The sequence below is a fragment of the Scylla paramamosain genome, chromosome 1, assembly GCF_035594125.1.
Source record: "Scylla paramamosain isolate STU-SP2022 chromosome 1, ASM3559412v1, whole genome shotgun sequence".
Lineage (NCBI taxonomy): Eukaryota > Metazoa > Arthropoda > Malacostraca > Decapoda > Portunidae > Scylla > Scylla paramamosain.
The window spans coordinates 24,428,242-24,445,269 of NC_087151.1; the positions used below are offsets into that span (position 1 = coordinate 24,428,242).

General features: G+C 39.7%; 1 protein-coding gene across 8 annotated transcripts in view; it reads right to left on the reverse strand.

Annotated features, from left to right (window-relative positions):
• The window catches only part of LOC135101967 (fat-like cadherin-related tumor suppressor homolog), a 369,471-nt gene that overhangs the window by 84,083 nt on the left and 268,360 nt on the right, over window positions 1–17,028 (reverse strand). For all 8 annotated transcript variants that reach the window (XM_064006485.1, XM_064006511.1, XM_064006496.1 and 5 more), the window contains 3 exons: window positions 13,799–13,905; window positions 3,864–4,068; window positions 3,203–3,414 (listed from right to left, as the gene is read on the reverse strand). In XM_064006485.1, coding sequence (XP_063862555.1) covers window positions 3,203–3,414; window positions 3,864–4,068; window positions 13,799–13,905 — 524 coding nt within the window. The remainder of the gene's footprint in view (window positions 1–3,202; window positions 3,415–3,863; window positions 4,069–13,798; window positions 13,906–17,028) is intronic.

The window sequence follows — 17,028 nt, forward strand, 5'->3', positions numbered from 1 at the left end:
ATAATAATAATAATAATAATAATAATAATAATAATAATAATAATAATAATAATAATAACAATAATATTAATAATAATAATGTCGTACGCATGAAAAGACTGATGAGGATTCTGGGTATAATGTATATTGTATAGAGTACACATACGTATGTCATCAACGTTATTTTGCCGATATACTTCACATATTCATTTTCATAATTCCTGGTATGCAATGTGATGAAAAGAAATGTAGCGTGGAGTCGCAACACAAAAGAAGAATTGCTTACAGCATTTGTACAACTGGCTTATTTTGATGATCAAAGTATTCGAATACTTACACTTTAATATAACGAATAAGTGAAAAAAGAAAAGAAAATGAAAATGAAAAAAATAAACAATAAACAAACGCACAAATAAATACTATATTCGCAACTTTCCACACATAGAAAAGTATATGTAGACAACTTATACCCATACTTCGATACATTTTAATGAAATAACAACCCATGTAGGTGAATAAACTTCGTTGACGCACATCACAATACACTGCCAGCCATCGCTCTGTCCTTAGTCCACATTCCCTCACGCACCAAAACTTCATTTCCAGCGTCCTTCACCTCAAGATTTCCTGGAAGTAACACTGGGCGTTATCAACATAACTGAGTCTCCAACATTATCTGGTACACCAAGTTCGCCCACCACTGATGCGAACAGGTATTCGTTCAGTATAAAGCCGCGTTTATACGAAAGATCTTTACTCAGACTGAAATTGGTCATAAATATAGTAGATGAAACACAGTCGCAACACAGTCGTAGGGATACGTAGAACTCCACTACGCATGAAGAACTAAGCAAATATTAACGACTTGAATTCCTATCTTCATTAACAAGAGAGAGGTTTCAAGACACTTATTCTCCAATTTTGGATAATCCTTTAGATTCTCTTACGGGACTGGCACCTCAATGCGCCTTTTAATTTTTTAATTTTATTTTTTTTATTGTCCTATGCCAATGTCCCTCGATTAAACATCTCTGACCTTTGAAAATTATACGTACTAATATAAGCTCACAGCGTTTATGAGTATGAGGAAGTGTAACTATGAGACAATTTACATTATTAAGCTTTTCATCTTATCAACTCCTCTCCTCTAACTTACCGTCTTCAGCCCCTCTCTCATCGCCGCATTGTTGCATCTTTTGCTATCTTCTACCGCTATTTTCACGCTAACTGCTCTTCTGATCTTGCTAACTGCATGCCTATCCTTCTCCCGCGGCCTCGCTGCGCAAGACTTTCCGCTTTTTCTCACCCCTATTTTGTCCACCTCTCTAATGCAAGAGCTAACCAGTATTCCCAGCCATTCATTCTTTTTTTTTTCTGATAAACTCTGGAACTTCCTGCCTGCTTCTTTTTTTTCTCCTTTCTATGACTAGGATTCTTTCAAGAGGAAGGTTTCAAGACACCCTACAATTTTTGACGATTGTTTCTGACTCCGTTTCGGGACTGTGGACCTTTTTCCCTCTAATTTTGGTACCCTTTGCCGGTGACTCTTCTACACACACACACACACAAAAAAAAAAAAAAAAAAAAAAAAAAAAAAAAACACACAATCGAGAAAAAAAAATACTTCTGTGTGCAGACAAATATTAAGCAATTCGTAGTCCTTTACCAATTTCTGTCATTACTGAAACCATCATTATGACCAATTCCTCTTTTTTCCTCGCAGTTGGATGAACTGATCTACTCTTATTGTCATTATCGAATAACTGGTGCATTTGACTACCATAATCCTACCTACTGCTTTTTCAGCCTCCTAATTGAAACAAGACTTGAGAGAGAGAGAGAGAGAGAGAGAGAGAGAGAGAGAGAGAGAGAGAGAGAGAGAGAGAGAGAGAGAGAGAGAGAGAGAGAGAGAGAGAGAGAGAGAGAGAAAATTACTGCATAAATATTGTAAATTTTCATAAATGTCATATTTGTGTAAGCATTATATGCATAGATCTGTGCTCTCTCTCTCTCTCTCTCTCTCTCTCTCTCTCTCTCTCTCTCTCTCTCTCTCTCTCTCAAAAGCAATTTAGACAAAATTAAATCTTTGAGGTAGAAGTACATACCCACTCGACCCTCCCTACTCTACTTGTCACAGCCTCGCAGGAGGCCTCGAGGGTCCAACTCTCTCTGTCACAGTCTCGCCAGGAGGATGGAAGGGATGGAGTGTGGACGCTGAGTTGAAAGTGCAGCTGCTACAGGCAATATTGTCGTCCACACAAACACATTAAGCCAGCAAGGAGAGTCTCAAGAGTGGAACTCCCGGGCTCACCTTTAATAATCCTCTCGTGTGGCTCCTTTGACTGGCCCGCAGGGAAAGTGTCTGCCTCTAACTATAACACACGTCGCTCCCACGGTGGAAATGTGTATGGATATCTAACTCGCTTCTAGTTTTCTTATAATCTGTCCTGGTTTTGATATATCAGTCCTCTCTCTCTCTCTCTCTCTCTCTCTCTCTCTCTCTCTCTCTCTCTCTCTCTCTCTCTCTCTCTCTCTCTCTCTCTGTCTCGCCATTTTTTCCTAATTTCGTTATTCATCAGCATCTTCCTTCCACCTTCCCCGTGCACCATTCTTACCCTACAGCTCTCGGCGTTTACACGACTCACCAGCTCTCGGCGTTTACGTGACTCACCGAATTTTAGGAAGGTATTTTTCCTCAAAGGTCCATCTACTTTCCCTAAACCTAAGTGAAGTTCTGGTTACATGCGGCTTTACTTGGTGATCCTACTGAACTTAAAATATCTGTCTTTTATTTATTTTATTTATTCATCTTTTTTTTATATATAGTCATCTTATTCTCTTCTGTGTGATGCGCCTGTTCACCCTCTGGCCTTCGCTCTTTCCCGACCGCTCGATCCTGGAAATATTGGCTAGATATTACTTCGCTCCCGATGTATTCGTGCACCTTCCCAAAATTTTGTAAGACCGCTAAATGACAGCTTATATCCCCTTTCACACACGTAGTCTCTCGTAATGAACTCACTTCCCTCACCACACACTGCTGCTTCACCATCATCACCATCATTATTTTGAAATTCTTATTTGCATTTATTTACTTTTCATATTTTCACTCACATCTCGGAATGCCATTTTTACCTGCTTTCTTTCACACAACCTTTCACACTTGAACCGCTTATCCTCTTACACGCCGGGCATTAGTCTAGAAGAAGCGAAGGGGACTTACCCTGAAAAGAGCTGCTCGTTTCTTAGTCTTGCTGCGCGCAGGAACAGTGACGCGGTAAAGAGACTCCAAGAATTCCGGAGGATTATCGTTCACGTCGCTCACCGTGATGAATGCTGGGGTGATGGAGGACAACTGGCCGTCACTCACCATTACCCATAACTCGTACTCCGCTTGCTCCTCCCTGTCCAGAGGTACTAGTGTGCTGATGACGCCTAAAGGGGAGGGGGGGGGAATCATGAAAAATATCAGTGTCACAGAAAATTCATATTATTTCTTTTACATATTATCTCACAATCTTCATGTTTACACACTCAGCGCCCAGAGCACTGCATTACACACACACACACACACACACACACACACACACACACACACACACACACACACACACACACACGTGATAACTAAAAACACGTCAGGTATCTGGACTGTGTTAAAAATGAAAACCATAAAAAAAAAAATTCAAAGCCTGGTATCAAATCATCCTTTGTCAGATACTGCACATTCTATTTCCATTTTAATTAACTCAAAAGGTGTTCGAAAAAGAAAGGTAAAAAAAAAAAAAAAAATAGTCCAGTATCGGAAATCTGTGAAACCTTCTTTATCTGGCACCGGGGAGGGACTGCAAACAAGTCCCGCAGTAAGAGTACATAATCTTTACCATTCTGTGGGTTGATCTTGAAATGTACTTCCTCGTTGCCCTTAGTGATGGCAAAAGAAATATTAGAAGGAGCCAAGTCCCCATCAGATGCTACAAGAGTGAGAACCGAGGTATCAGGAGGGAGATTTTCAGACACGAAGGTGTGGTAAGCTGGCTCCTCCGTCTGAGGGATGTGGTCGTTCACGTCCTCCACCTCGACGAAAATCTGCAGAGGAAGAATATAAATCATAAATATGGCAGCCACCTCAGCGTTGTGTGTGTTGTGAGGCGAGGGAGCAGGAATGGATGGGCAGTGGGAGTGGTGAAGCGTAGCGCGTCACTGTAATACAGGAGGAGTTTGAAGTCTTTCCACGCCAGAAGTCATGACAAGCGCCATCACTTCTAGGTTAAGATACTATTATAGAGGTTACAAAAAGACTGGTAAAAAGTTGAATGCATTACAGTAAGTATACAGTATTCTAGTTATATGCACTTACATTCGTGTATATAAGTGTGTGTGTGTGTGTGTGTGTGTGTGTGTGTGTGTGTGTGTGTGTGTGTGTGTGTGTGTGTGTGTGTGCGCGCGAGCCCGGGGGGTGGAGAGAGAGAGAGAGAGAGAGAGAGAGAGAGAGAGAGAGAGAGGAGAGAGAGAGAGAGAGAGAGAGAGAGAGAGAGAGAGAGAGAGAGAGAGAATGGTCATTGAATCTAGACTCTTGAGGGACTATCATGATCGGATCAGTTTATTCGTTGACAGGGTTTCGGAAAATTTTTGTAATTCACAATTAGGATTGTACGTAACAAGAAACTCGCTTTTTCCTTTGTAACTGACATAGCACGGGGAGAGTGTGAGTGTTGAGGCTTTGCTGGCTGACCCTCACATTAAACGTTTCACTGCTAGACAGATGTTTCCTTTAATGCCTTTTATTATTTAGGCACATCTATTTTTTTTTTTTCTGTGCTGGTTCTGTAGCGCAAAAAAAAAATTACATTAACCTTCTATTCTCTCCCTTTTCTCTCCTGTGAGTCCATACAAATAATTTCTATAGTGGTATGAATGCTAACGAAGGATGGTCATAATAGTAAAAGGGTTAAAATCTGGGGTGAGAAGGAATATTTACAAACAGGTAATGGGAGAAGGACTGTGGCAAATATTATCCAAGTATGCTTGACCGCTACCTTCATATAGATATTATCCTCCCTAATGTGGTTTGTATTATATGTGTGCTCACCTGAGTCTATTCACGAGTCCCCCTCGTGGTTCACCGCGTACCTTGCGTGTTCTGTTTGTTACTAATCACTGATGCCTGAAACTGAATTCATGCGTTTACAGTAGAGCTGGATTAATGTTTCAACGACACGTCTCTGGAAAAAGACCTTGAGCTGCGATGAATGGTGTGTTTTTAATACGTAGTGCCACTTTCAATGTCACGAAACATCCACATTGTGAAGCAACCGTACTTGATTTTTTTCATAAAAAAAAAAAAAAAAATCAAACATTTTGAATATTGCTCTGAACTTTTTGATTGCCTCTCTTGCTACCGCTACCACTGTATTGCCAATCCATGTTAGTACGGACCCTTACTTAGATATAAGATGGATGGATTAAGGCCTTAACTTTTTTATTTTTTCATCTGCTGGTTAATGAAATGTAACAATTTTCGTGGGGCAAAAAGACAGCGTTCCACAAAAGCTCCTTTCACGTCAGAGGCGTGAAAACAAAAACACTTCCTCTTGCGTGTCTTGGGCACCTTCACTTTGCGGCTTCAAAACCATAAAGGTTTGTCCTCACGATAATGGCAGAGTTTTTTTTTTTTTTTTTTTTTCGGACACGTCACGAATGCAGAAGTCCCACCGTGTGAGCTAAAGAAATCTAAAGACGCCTTACCCTCCTCGATGAAAAGTTTGTGGGCTTTTCCCTCGTAAATGCTGCAATCGGTGTAGCAGTAAATAGTAAGAACCAGGAAAATGTGAAGGGTGGCGTAGCGCATATATTTAGAGTCCAGCTAACTGCCTGGGAAAGGATTATTATCGTCGGTCTCTCTTCTAAATTCAATCTAACATTACTTAATAACATCCAGTCTCCAGCAGATGTAGTCATACCAAGGATACCGCCTCGTCTGTTTGATGACAAACACCGCATCGCCTGACCTTCTCCAGCAGTGCTTCCAAAACTAACTTGCGTGACGCCTTTTTTTTTTTTTTGCTTTAAACAGACTCGCACGCCTCATGTCCCGCAACTTTATTGGGTTTATATAAAATTATAAGCTTTTTACAGTTTATATCTTAACACTGTTTAGTAAAGCTTTTTGTTTGGATTATAAGAAATTAAATAAATAATACAGGCATGAGGCATTTTGTAAAAAAAATTGGTTCTTGGAGTAATTTAATTCTATACTTTTAAACAATAATTTTTGGCCGGATGACTTTACACTCCCCCTGTATTCTTCTTACACCGCATAATTTGGGAAGCACTGCTCTTCAGCCTTTACGGACTGTACCGCCTGTCGCATTCGGAGCTAATATAATCGTATATTTAAATGTATAACCATTTGTGTATGACGAAAGGAAATTACAGTTTACCTATCTGAGAGCATTTGTCATTGTAAATTCTGTTAAGGTATTATTGTTTCGAAATTGTTCAAGCCTAGGTTCGTTAAATGTATCGGATACGGATGAGACCTAACGTCTGGGACGTCTGCGTAGCCCAAGATACGAACTCTGGTCGCCTTGCTCGGATCCCCTGCTCCGTTCTTCTCTCGGAGTATTCTATGGTTCAAGTTCTGTGTAAACCCGGCTGTGTCTCCTTGAGTGTGAATATATATATATATATATATATATATATATATATATATATATATATATATATATATATATATATATATATATATATATATATATATATATATATATATATATAAGAACAGTTGCTTTCCTTACGATCCTGTCTTCGCCACGTCGACCGTGACACCGCCACGCTGGAATGAAGTACAAAAACAATTGCGAGGCTTCGAAAACAATAAACGAATCTACCGTGGGTATTCGTGATTCGGCGACTGAGGCATTGGTGATACGAAAATTAGCACACTCAGAAATCAATGTTAGGCACAATAAAGATGTCTTTATCCAATACCTTTTTTTTTTTTTTTTCAAGTTTTCATAAAAGTTAGAGTTTACGCTCCTCAATGATCAGAAGTGCAATAATTTTGACGCGATATTATACTTACTACACAACAGAGGAAGATTTAGAAAATTACTATTGTTTTCTAAGATCAATCTCTTTCCTAAAGAAACAACAGAATATGAGTTCGTGCTGTTTTCACTTAAATAAATAAATAGTAAATAAAAATCATCCTTGTAGTGAAATTTTCCGTCTATTCCCTTTGTGGTTCAATAACCCTTTTGACAGACTGGATAAGGGGCGCTAGTGAACATAACCAGGGTGCCATGATCACCAACCTTTCTAACCTTTGAACATCGCATGTCTATGAATTAGCAAGTCAGATAGTGGAGCGCCAGCGGCCTCACCTCACAAGGATAATACAAGGACTACACTCACTTTGGTGATGGCTACTTCGCGTAATACAAGGAAGTTCAGCACTTCCATAATGACTGCTTTGTCCCCTTACTGGGCAACATTTACTAAGAAACTACTCTAAGTTAGTGGACTTACGGCAGAGCTACCTTTCATAGTGGTGAGGCGATAACTAGTGATGGATAGATTTCAAGAAACAGTAACCGAGACATTTGGATTCATGAAATTATTTCATTACTAGGATCGATGGCCTTTGGGTTAATGTTGACAATCTTTACTGAAGCCTTATTATACAATATAAAGTACTATACTCTTTTGTAGCAATCAAAAAAAAAAAAACCGCAACACGACTATTTCAAATCTATAATGTGAAAGGTAAATCATATTGTCTGAGAGAGAGAGAGAGAGAGAGAGAGAGAGAGAGAGAGAGAGAGAGAGAGAGAGAGAGAGAGAGAGAGAGAGAGAGAGAGAGAGAGAGAGAAAGAGAGAGAAGCAATATTAGCTAAATGGGTCGCATGCAATTTTGTAAAGCTAAATGAGCAAGGAGTTTAAACAATTAATTTATTCACTAATATATTTTAATTAATTCACTAATAAAAACTAATTCTTAGGAATGGAGGATGCCACGGGAGAAAGGCTCTGCTAATTTACGACAAGATTGCATAAAAGACAATTGTTTTAATTTAAGTGCCTTCAGCGCAATTAGATCGCGGAAGGAAAGACAGAGAGAGAGAGAGAGAGAGAGAGAGAGAGAGAGAGAGAGAGAGAGAGAGAGAGAGAGAGAGAGAGAGAGAGAGAGAATGTGTGTGTGTGTGTGTGTGTGTGTGTGTGTGTGTGTGTGTGTGTGTGTGTGTGTGTGTGTGTGTGTGTGTGTGTAGTAATAGCTTGTCTGTCAGTGCACTATGATGAGGGCTTGCAACACCTGATAACTGGCAGAGTTGCAGCAGGTCGGAGGACTTAAAGTAGAGGCAACACACTGAAAATGAGTGTGCTATCCTAATCATCTGATCATAACTACTTCATTTCTTTCTTGCGTGTTCAAACAAACAACAACAACAACAACAATACTCAGATAAATAAAAAAAAGATAAATAAATAAATAAATAAATAACAAATAACAAAGGCTCTTTTCATTACTGATCCCTAAACGCCGTGCAGATAATTATTCTAAATGATCCACCATCTTAGTTTAACAGGTGCTTTAGCAAATCTTTCTTTGGTTTTCTACACCCACGGCAAAGCATAAGCCTACAATTAACAATGACAAACAAATTCTTACTTAATAGTGAAACATTTTCTTGTGCAGAAAGAAGGAAGTATTTTAGGGAGGTTCAGTTAAATGATGGTATCACATACTGAAGAAAAAAGTGAGGAGGGAAATGTTATCTGTCTTCAGTAAGACTTCGCGGCAGGCATGCAACATTCAATGGGGGTCTCACATGATAAATTAATTAAGTCCCTGCTCTTCATTTAGTTTTCTGTGCTTCTTATTAAAAAAGAAATGAATGACAAGGGAACACAAGACGGAAGTAACTTTAGCAATACTACCATTTCTTATATAACATCACTGAGGAATAATCCAGGCACTTCAGTATGCGAAAATGTATTATTTGCAATGCCACTTCCGATTTTCTGTGCGCGTTAAGTTTCTGGTCAAAATACTATTCTTTTTGTCTTCTTTTTCCACCGTCGACAGAACGCTACGTGACCTCTAGTGTGTCAGCCAATCACGCATCGGCAGCCTCGACGTGTCCGAAAAGAGGAAAAGACTAGGTAAAAAAAGTTTTCAGGAGTGACTAGTGAATGCTTTCCAATGTAATATTTTTTTCCATGGATTTCTGGATAAAACATGCCATTTATAATGATTACAATATTTGAAAAAAACATGCCTACTACTAATGTTACTATTGTTGCTGTTGCTGTTGGTATTCCTGTTGCTACTGCCACTAGTACGTACGTACGTACAACAACAACAACAACAACAACAACACCAACGACAACTACTACTACTACTACTATTTTTATTAGCACCATTGCTACTATAATTCCTACTACGACTGCTAATACTATTTTTTCTACTACTACTGTTACTACTACTATTACTACTACTACTACTACTACTACTACTACTACTACTACTACTACTACTACTATCACTATTACTCCTTCTACTGTATTACTCCTTCTACTGCTACTACTTATAGTAATATAATAATGACAGAACATGAAGAAAAAAACATAACAACCTCAAATAAAGCTTGTGCACTTGAACTGCCTGGATAGACTTAACCGAATGTTTAGTGAAAATAATTTGTGTATATGTATCTAAGCAGTGTATTCCTGAAAATTAGTGTTGCCACTCGTTGAAAGATTTTCTTCACCTGTCAACTCTGGGTCACTAATATCTGACATGTTGTTAGTCTGATGGCTGGTGTGCCTCTTGGTAAAGTATGCACGCTACACAATTATTGCCTGTGTTGAATTTAATGTCACATATTCTATGTGTGTGTGTGTGTGTGTGTGTGTGTGTGTGTGTGTGTGTGTGTGTGTGTGTGTGTGTGTATACCAACAATGGTCGAATTGGTAGGTGAGGGAATAAAATATTGTGTAATCATGTTACTGATAATCACAATGTCTGTAAAACCATCATCATTACAGGATGGAAATTTGAATTATGACATTAACAAAGTTTATGTACAAGGTATTGCAATACCAAGTATACAGCTTTTTCTTAGCGTTTCCTCCTAAGCAGCAAGACACTGCTGCTGTAATGCCAAGATATTTGAGTGGAAGAAGTCGTGTAATTTCATATTCTACAATAATAATAATCAAATAAAATGAAACGGAAAATTCTTTGGAAAGAAGAAAAATAATATGATTTATTTCTGCATCACAGAACAGAGTCAGGGTCATGATAGAGAACGCGAGCAAATGATATAATATTAACCCTCCACCTGTGAAAGATGGCGGGTGACGACACCCAAAGCGAACACAGACCAGGCATCACTCAGTCCCCTTAAGGAAAAAAAATAAAATAAATAAATAAATAAATAAATAAATAAATAAAATAAATAAAAAAATAAATAACATTCATAAATAAATAAATAAATAAAAAAAGTGCTTTACATGTATAGTATCTGTAATGTTCCGAGAAGAAGAAAAAAATAGATTAAAGCTGTGGATATTTTCACTGGCATGCACGTATGTATGTGAGTGTGTGAGGGGTGTCATTCACCTCCGGTCGTCTGCTGGTCACCCAGCCAGCCGTTCCGCTACGGAAAGAGCTCGGGTCTCATATAACCGATCTTTGGATAGGAATGAGACCACTAACACGTCATATACCGGGGCACCGAGGTCAAAACCCCTCGGGTTACATCCTGTATCTACTTGCTGGAAGGTGAACAGTGGATACACATTAAGAGGCTTGCTCATTTGCCTCGTCATGCCTGGGATTCGAACCCGGGCCTTTTCGGTGCTGACCACTACAGTACGCGTTTTTTTTTTTTTTTTTTTTTTTTTTTTTATGTAGGAAGAACACTGGCCAAGGGCAACAAAATCCAATAATAAAAAAAAAAAAAGCCCATTGAAATGTCAGTCCAAGAAAAAGGGTCCAAAGCGGTAGTCAAAAATTGAAGGATAAGTGTCTTGAAACCTCCCTCTTGAAGGAATTCAAGACATAGGAAGTTAGAAATACAGAAGCAGGCAGGGAGTTCCAGAGTTTACCTGAGAAAGGGATGAACGATTGAGAATTCTGGTTAACTCTTGCATTAGAGAGGTGGACAGAATAGGGGTGAGAGAAAGAAGAGAGTCTTGTGCAGCAAGGCCGCGGGAGAAGGGGAGGCATGCAGTTAGCAAGATCAGAAAAAAACAGTTAGCATGAAAATTGCGGTAGAAGACAGCTAGATATGCAACATTGCGGCGATGAGAGAGAGGCTGAAGACAATCAGTTAGAGGAGAGGAGATGATAGAGACGAAAAGCTCAAATTTTTATTCCACCCTGTCTAGAAGAGCGGTATGAGTGGAACCCCCTCCAGACATGTGAAGCATACTCCATTCATGGATGGATAATGCCCTTGTACAGAGTTAGCAGGTGGGGTGGGGAGTGAGAAAAAACTGGCGGAGACGTATCAGAACACCTAACTTTATAAAAGCTGTTTTAGCTAGAGATGAGATGTGGTTTCCAGTTGAGATTATAAGTAAAGGACAGACCGAGGATGTTCAGTGTAGAAGATGGGGACAGTTGAGTGTCATTGAAGAAGAGGGGATAGTTGTCTGGAAGGTTGTGTCGACTTGATAGATGGAGGAATTGAGTTTTTGAGGCATTGAACAATACCAAGTTTGCTCTGCCCCAATCAGAAATTTTAGAAAGATCAGAAGTCAGGCGTTCTGTGGGTTTCCTGCGTGAAATGTTTACTTCCTGAAGGGCTGGACATCTATGAAAAGACGTGGAAAAGTGTGGGGTGGTATCATCAGCGTAGGAGTGGATAGGACAAGAAGTTTGGTTTAGAAGGTCATTAATGAATAATAAGAAGAGAGTGGGTGACAGGACAGAACCCTGAGGAACACCACTGTTAATATATTTAGGAGAAGAACAGTGACCGTCTACCACAGCAGTAATAGAACGGTCAGAAAGGAAACTTGAGATGAAGTTACAGAGAGAAGGATAGAAGCCGTAGGAGGGTAGTTTGGAAATCAAAGCTTTGTGCCAAACTCTATCAAAAGCTTTTGATATATCCAAGGCAACAGCAAAAATTTCACCTAAATCTCTAAAAGAGGATGACCAAGACTCAGTAGGGAAAGCCAGATCACCAGTAGAGCGGCCTTGACGGAACCCATACTGGTGATCAGATAGAAGGTTGTGAAGTGAAAGGTGTTTAAGAATCTTCCTGTTGAGGATAGATTCAAAAACTTTAGATAAGCAGGAAATTAAAGCAATAGAACGGTAGTATGAGCGATTAGAACGGTCACCCTTTTTAGGAATAGGCTGAATAGGAATAGGCAAACTTCTAGCAAGAAGGAAATGTAGATGTTGACAGACAGAGCTGAAAGAGTTTGACTAGGCAAGGTGCAAGCACGGAGGCACAGTTTCGGAGAACAATAGGAGGGACCCCATCAGGTACATAAGCCTTCCGAGGGTTTAGGCCAGCGAGGGCATGGAAAACATCATTACAAAGAATTTTAATAGGTAGCATGAAGTAGTCAGAGGGTGGAGGAGAGGGAGGAACAAGCCCAGAATCATCCAAGGTAGAGTTTTTAGCAAAGGTTTGAGCGAAGAGTTCAGTTTTAGAAATAGATGTGATAGCAGTGGTGCCATCTGGTTGAAATAAAGGAGGGAAAGAAGAAGAAGCAAAGTTATTGGAGATATTTTTGGCTAAATGCCAGAAGTCACGAGGGGAGTTAGATCTTGAAAGATTTTGACACTTTCTGTTAATGAAGGAGTTTTTGGCTAGTTGGAGAACAGACTTGGCATGGTTCCGTGCAAAAATAAAAAGTGAATGAGATTCTGGTGATGGAAGGCTTAAGTACCTTTTGTGGGCCACCTCTCTATCATGTATAACACGAGAACAAGCTGTGTTAAACCAAGGTTTGGAAGGTTTAGGTCGAGAAAAAGAGTGGGGAATGTACGCCTCCATGCCAGACACTATCACCTCTGTTATGCGCTCGGCACACAAAGACGGGTCTCTGACACGGAAGCAGTAGTCATTCCAAGGAAAATCAGCAAAATACCTCCTCAGGTTCCCCCAACTAGCAGAGGCAAAACGTCAGAGGCACCTTCGCTTAGGGGGATCCTGAGGAGGGATTGGAGCGATAGGACAAGATACATACGAGTATATGAGATTGTGATCGAAGGAGCCCAACGGAGAAGAGAGGGTAACAGCATAAGCAGAAGGATTAGAGGTCGGGAAAAAGGTCAAGAATGTTGGGCGTATCTTCAAGACGGTCAGGAATACGAGTAAGGTGTTGCACCATTTGATCTAGGTCGTGGAGGATAGCAAAGTTGAAGGCTAGTTCACCAGGATGGTCAGTGAAGGGAGAGGAAAGCCAAAGCCGGTGGTGAACAATGAAGTCTCCAAGAATGGAGATCTCTGCAAAAGGGAAGAGAGTTAGAATGTGCTCCACTTTGGAAGTCAAAGAATTTCTTACAGTCAGAGGAGTTAGGTGAGAGGTATACAGCACAGATAAATTTAGTTTGGGAGCGACTCTGTAGTCAGATGGTAGAAAACTCAGAAGATTCAAGAGCGTGGGCACGAGAGCAGGTTAAGTCGTTGCGCACATAAACGCGACATCCAGCTTTGGATTGAAAATGAGGATAGAGAAAGTAGTGTATGTGTGTGTGTGTGTGTGTGTGTGTGTGTGTGTGTGTGTGTGTGTGTGTGTATTGGAGGAGCCAGTGCAAGTGAGGGGCAGGAATACAAGGACTCACATGGCAGGTGTCAGTGAGTGGCGCCGCTCCCCCGTCGGACACCACCACAGCTAGCCAGTAGCCCCGAGCCGCCTCTCGGTCCAGGGACACTACCGTGCGGATCACACCTGGAATAGTTAAGTTTTAGTACAAAAACCAATAAAACCTATAACACACACACACACACACACACACACACACACACACACACACACACACACACACACACAAACACACACACACATTCTGTTCCTGCGGCTGCCGTGTGAGGCGCCGTCACGCCCTTCCTCGGCCGCAGCGGGCTACTTGCCATCACCACTTTATAACAACAGTACATTTTTAATCAATATACGGGTGCAACTTTACCACGTGTCTAATCCTTTCCTTGATGAATCCCATACACTGAAAATAAAAAATAAAAAAATCCTGGAGTTGGAGTTGTGAGGCGGTGCTCCGCCCTTCACCATTTACACTTAGTAAATAAGTAATCATGGAACATTACAGAAACAGTATAAACGGTTATGACAATAAATAATTTCGCCTTATAAAAATATTGCACTTGGGCAGAAATGAGACAAATAATAAGTAAACGAAACAATTAGGGGCTCAGTTTCATATCCTCGACAACCATAAAACCTCCTTTCCACCTCACTAATCACTGGAGACGCTCACGTAATTGGGCACAAAGCAGTGATAATTGATTGCCGTGTAGAGCTTCCCTAGATCAAGTTGCAGGGAGATAAGGCTTTACTTCCATTGGCTGGCTGAGAAATCAGCTTGATTTTCATCCTTCCAATATTTCAATTCTATCCTTTAAGCATGATCAGACACTTGTAATTTTTCTTCACTATATAAGTAAATATGAAATGAATCAGGTGAACGTATCAATTTCTCTCCTTTTACACTTTTCTTACTTTCCTATATCACTTGACAATCCTGGTCAATTAATACGTAATCCCTTCATTGCTCTGAGGATTGCTGTGCCTCTTGTTAGGGTATTTACAGAATCTTTCGTCTCTGTGGACCGAGGTTTCAATATTGGTGCTGCAGTTGATATTATTGCTGCTGCTGCTACTGTTGTATGTAAGTGTATTGTAAGCACCACGGCTGATAAAAATGACGGATTAGACGTGTATTCCTCAGTGGCATATCCCCAGGCATGCAGGCACCACCCAGCTGCCCCCCTTCCCTCCCTTCAACATGGGAATTTTAGCGTCAGTGCCCGAGGTAAGTGGCCCGTTGTGAAGTGTTACCAGATCTACGAGGCCTAATGGTGCTGTGAAGGGAGGCTGTTGAGAATCCATCGGTCGGTTTTAATAAAGCTCCGCTTTCATATCTTTCGAATACGTTCTCCCGTTTCATTAACAACAAGAAACCCTTTCCCGTTTTTTTTTTCCTGTCATGAAGAACAAGAACGTGTGTGTGTGTGTGTGTGTGTGTGTGTGTGTGTGTGTGTGTGTGTGTGTGTGTGTGTGTGTGTGTGTGTGTGTGTGTGTGTGTGTGTGTGTGTGTGTGTGTGTGTGTGTGTGTGTGTGTGTGTGTGTGTGTGTGTGTGTGTGTGTGTGTGTGTGTGTGTGTGTGTGTGTGTGTGTGTGTGTGTGTGTGTGTGTGTGTGTGATAGAGATCCAAAAATCAAATAAACTGCCCACACGTTACTTTTATATATGCTGCAATTACTTGCATGTTTCTTCAGGGAGTTCATTATTTCCTTCACTACGTGGTGCGCGATGATCACATCTTTGTTCCTAGGCTGGTAATTTTTATTGGTGATGGAAGATGACAGCATTAAAAAATAAGGAAATGATAACAACAACAACAGCAACAACAACAACAACAATGACAATACTGATGATGATTATGATAATAATGATGCTGATAATAATGATGATAAGAACAACAACAAGAACAACAACAACGACAACAAAAATTGCACTAATAAAGACATCAATAAGGTTTACAATAACAAATATTTTCCATTATTCAATAATATATTCAATAATAATATATAATATAAACTTTCTTTCCTACATGTTACTTTCAGCTTGAGTTTAAGTAAGTTCCAGTATTTACTCTTGGCTAGAGGCAGAACACCGGCAGTCACCGTAACGCTATATATATATATATATATATATATATATATATATATATATATATATATATATATATATATATATATATATATATATATATATATATATATATATATATATATATATATATATATATATATATATATATATATATATATATATATATATATATATATATATATATAGCGTTACGGTGACTGCCGGTGTTCTGCCTCTAGCCAAGAGTAAATACTGGAACTTACTTAAACTCAAGCTGAAAGTAACATGTAGGAAAGAAAGTTTGACTTGAAGTAAGAACCAGAAATATGCAGGCTACACCAATTTGTGTCTCTGAAAATAATGCTAATTGCTTCTGCATTTAAGCGCCTTACCATTATTCATGGATGGACATATTTTGCTTACATCAGAATTTATGATGGTAATTCTTTCCCAAAATATTTAACTGTTTTTTTACAAACGCATGCGCGCATACGTACTCTCTCCCCATACAATCTAGAGTCTAGACACACACACACACACACACACACACACACACACACACACACACACGACAGTAAATGCTTCCGTATGTTAAGAAACGAATAAAAAGAAACCAGTACCTACAATAAAAAAAAAAATACGAGAGAGAGAGAGAGAGAGAGAGAGAGAGAGAGAGAGAGAGAGAGAGAGAGAGAGAGAGAGAGAGAGAGAGAGAGAGAGAGGTGGAGCAAAGAAATGTGAAAACGTGAAAATGTGCAAGGCAGTTCTTGAATATTTTCTTTCGGGTGGTGAGGAGGCGCGAGTGAGAGGAGAGAGCGGAGCAGGAGGCGCAGGAAGCAGGAAGGAATAGGGAATGAAAGTGTATGGAATAAACTCTCAGCAATATCAACACGCAGATGAGATTAGATCTGGATATTTTTTAGATTTTTACATGCATAGAAAAAATTACTTAAAAATATCTTAGTCATAGGTATCTAAAAACAAAAGCAGTGAGAAAAAAAAAAAAAAAAAAGAAAACTGGACAAATTAGTCTTGATACTCCTGTCCTATAAAAGTTTACGTTGTAATAAGGAAACAAAACGCTGGCTGTTCTATGGTTTATTGATGAAAAGTCTGAAGCATTGAAGGCACCGCATGGGGTGGAAGAGGAGCAGCGAGGGAAGCACAATCACTACTCTATGA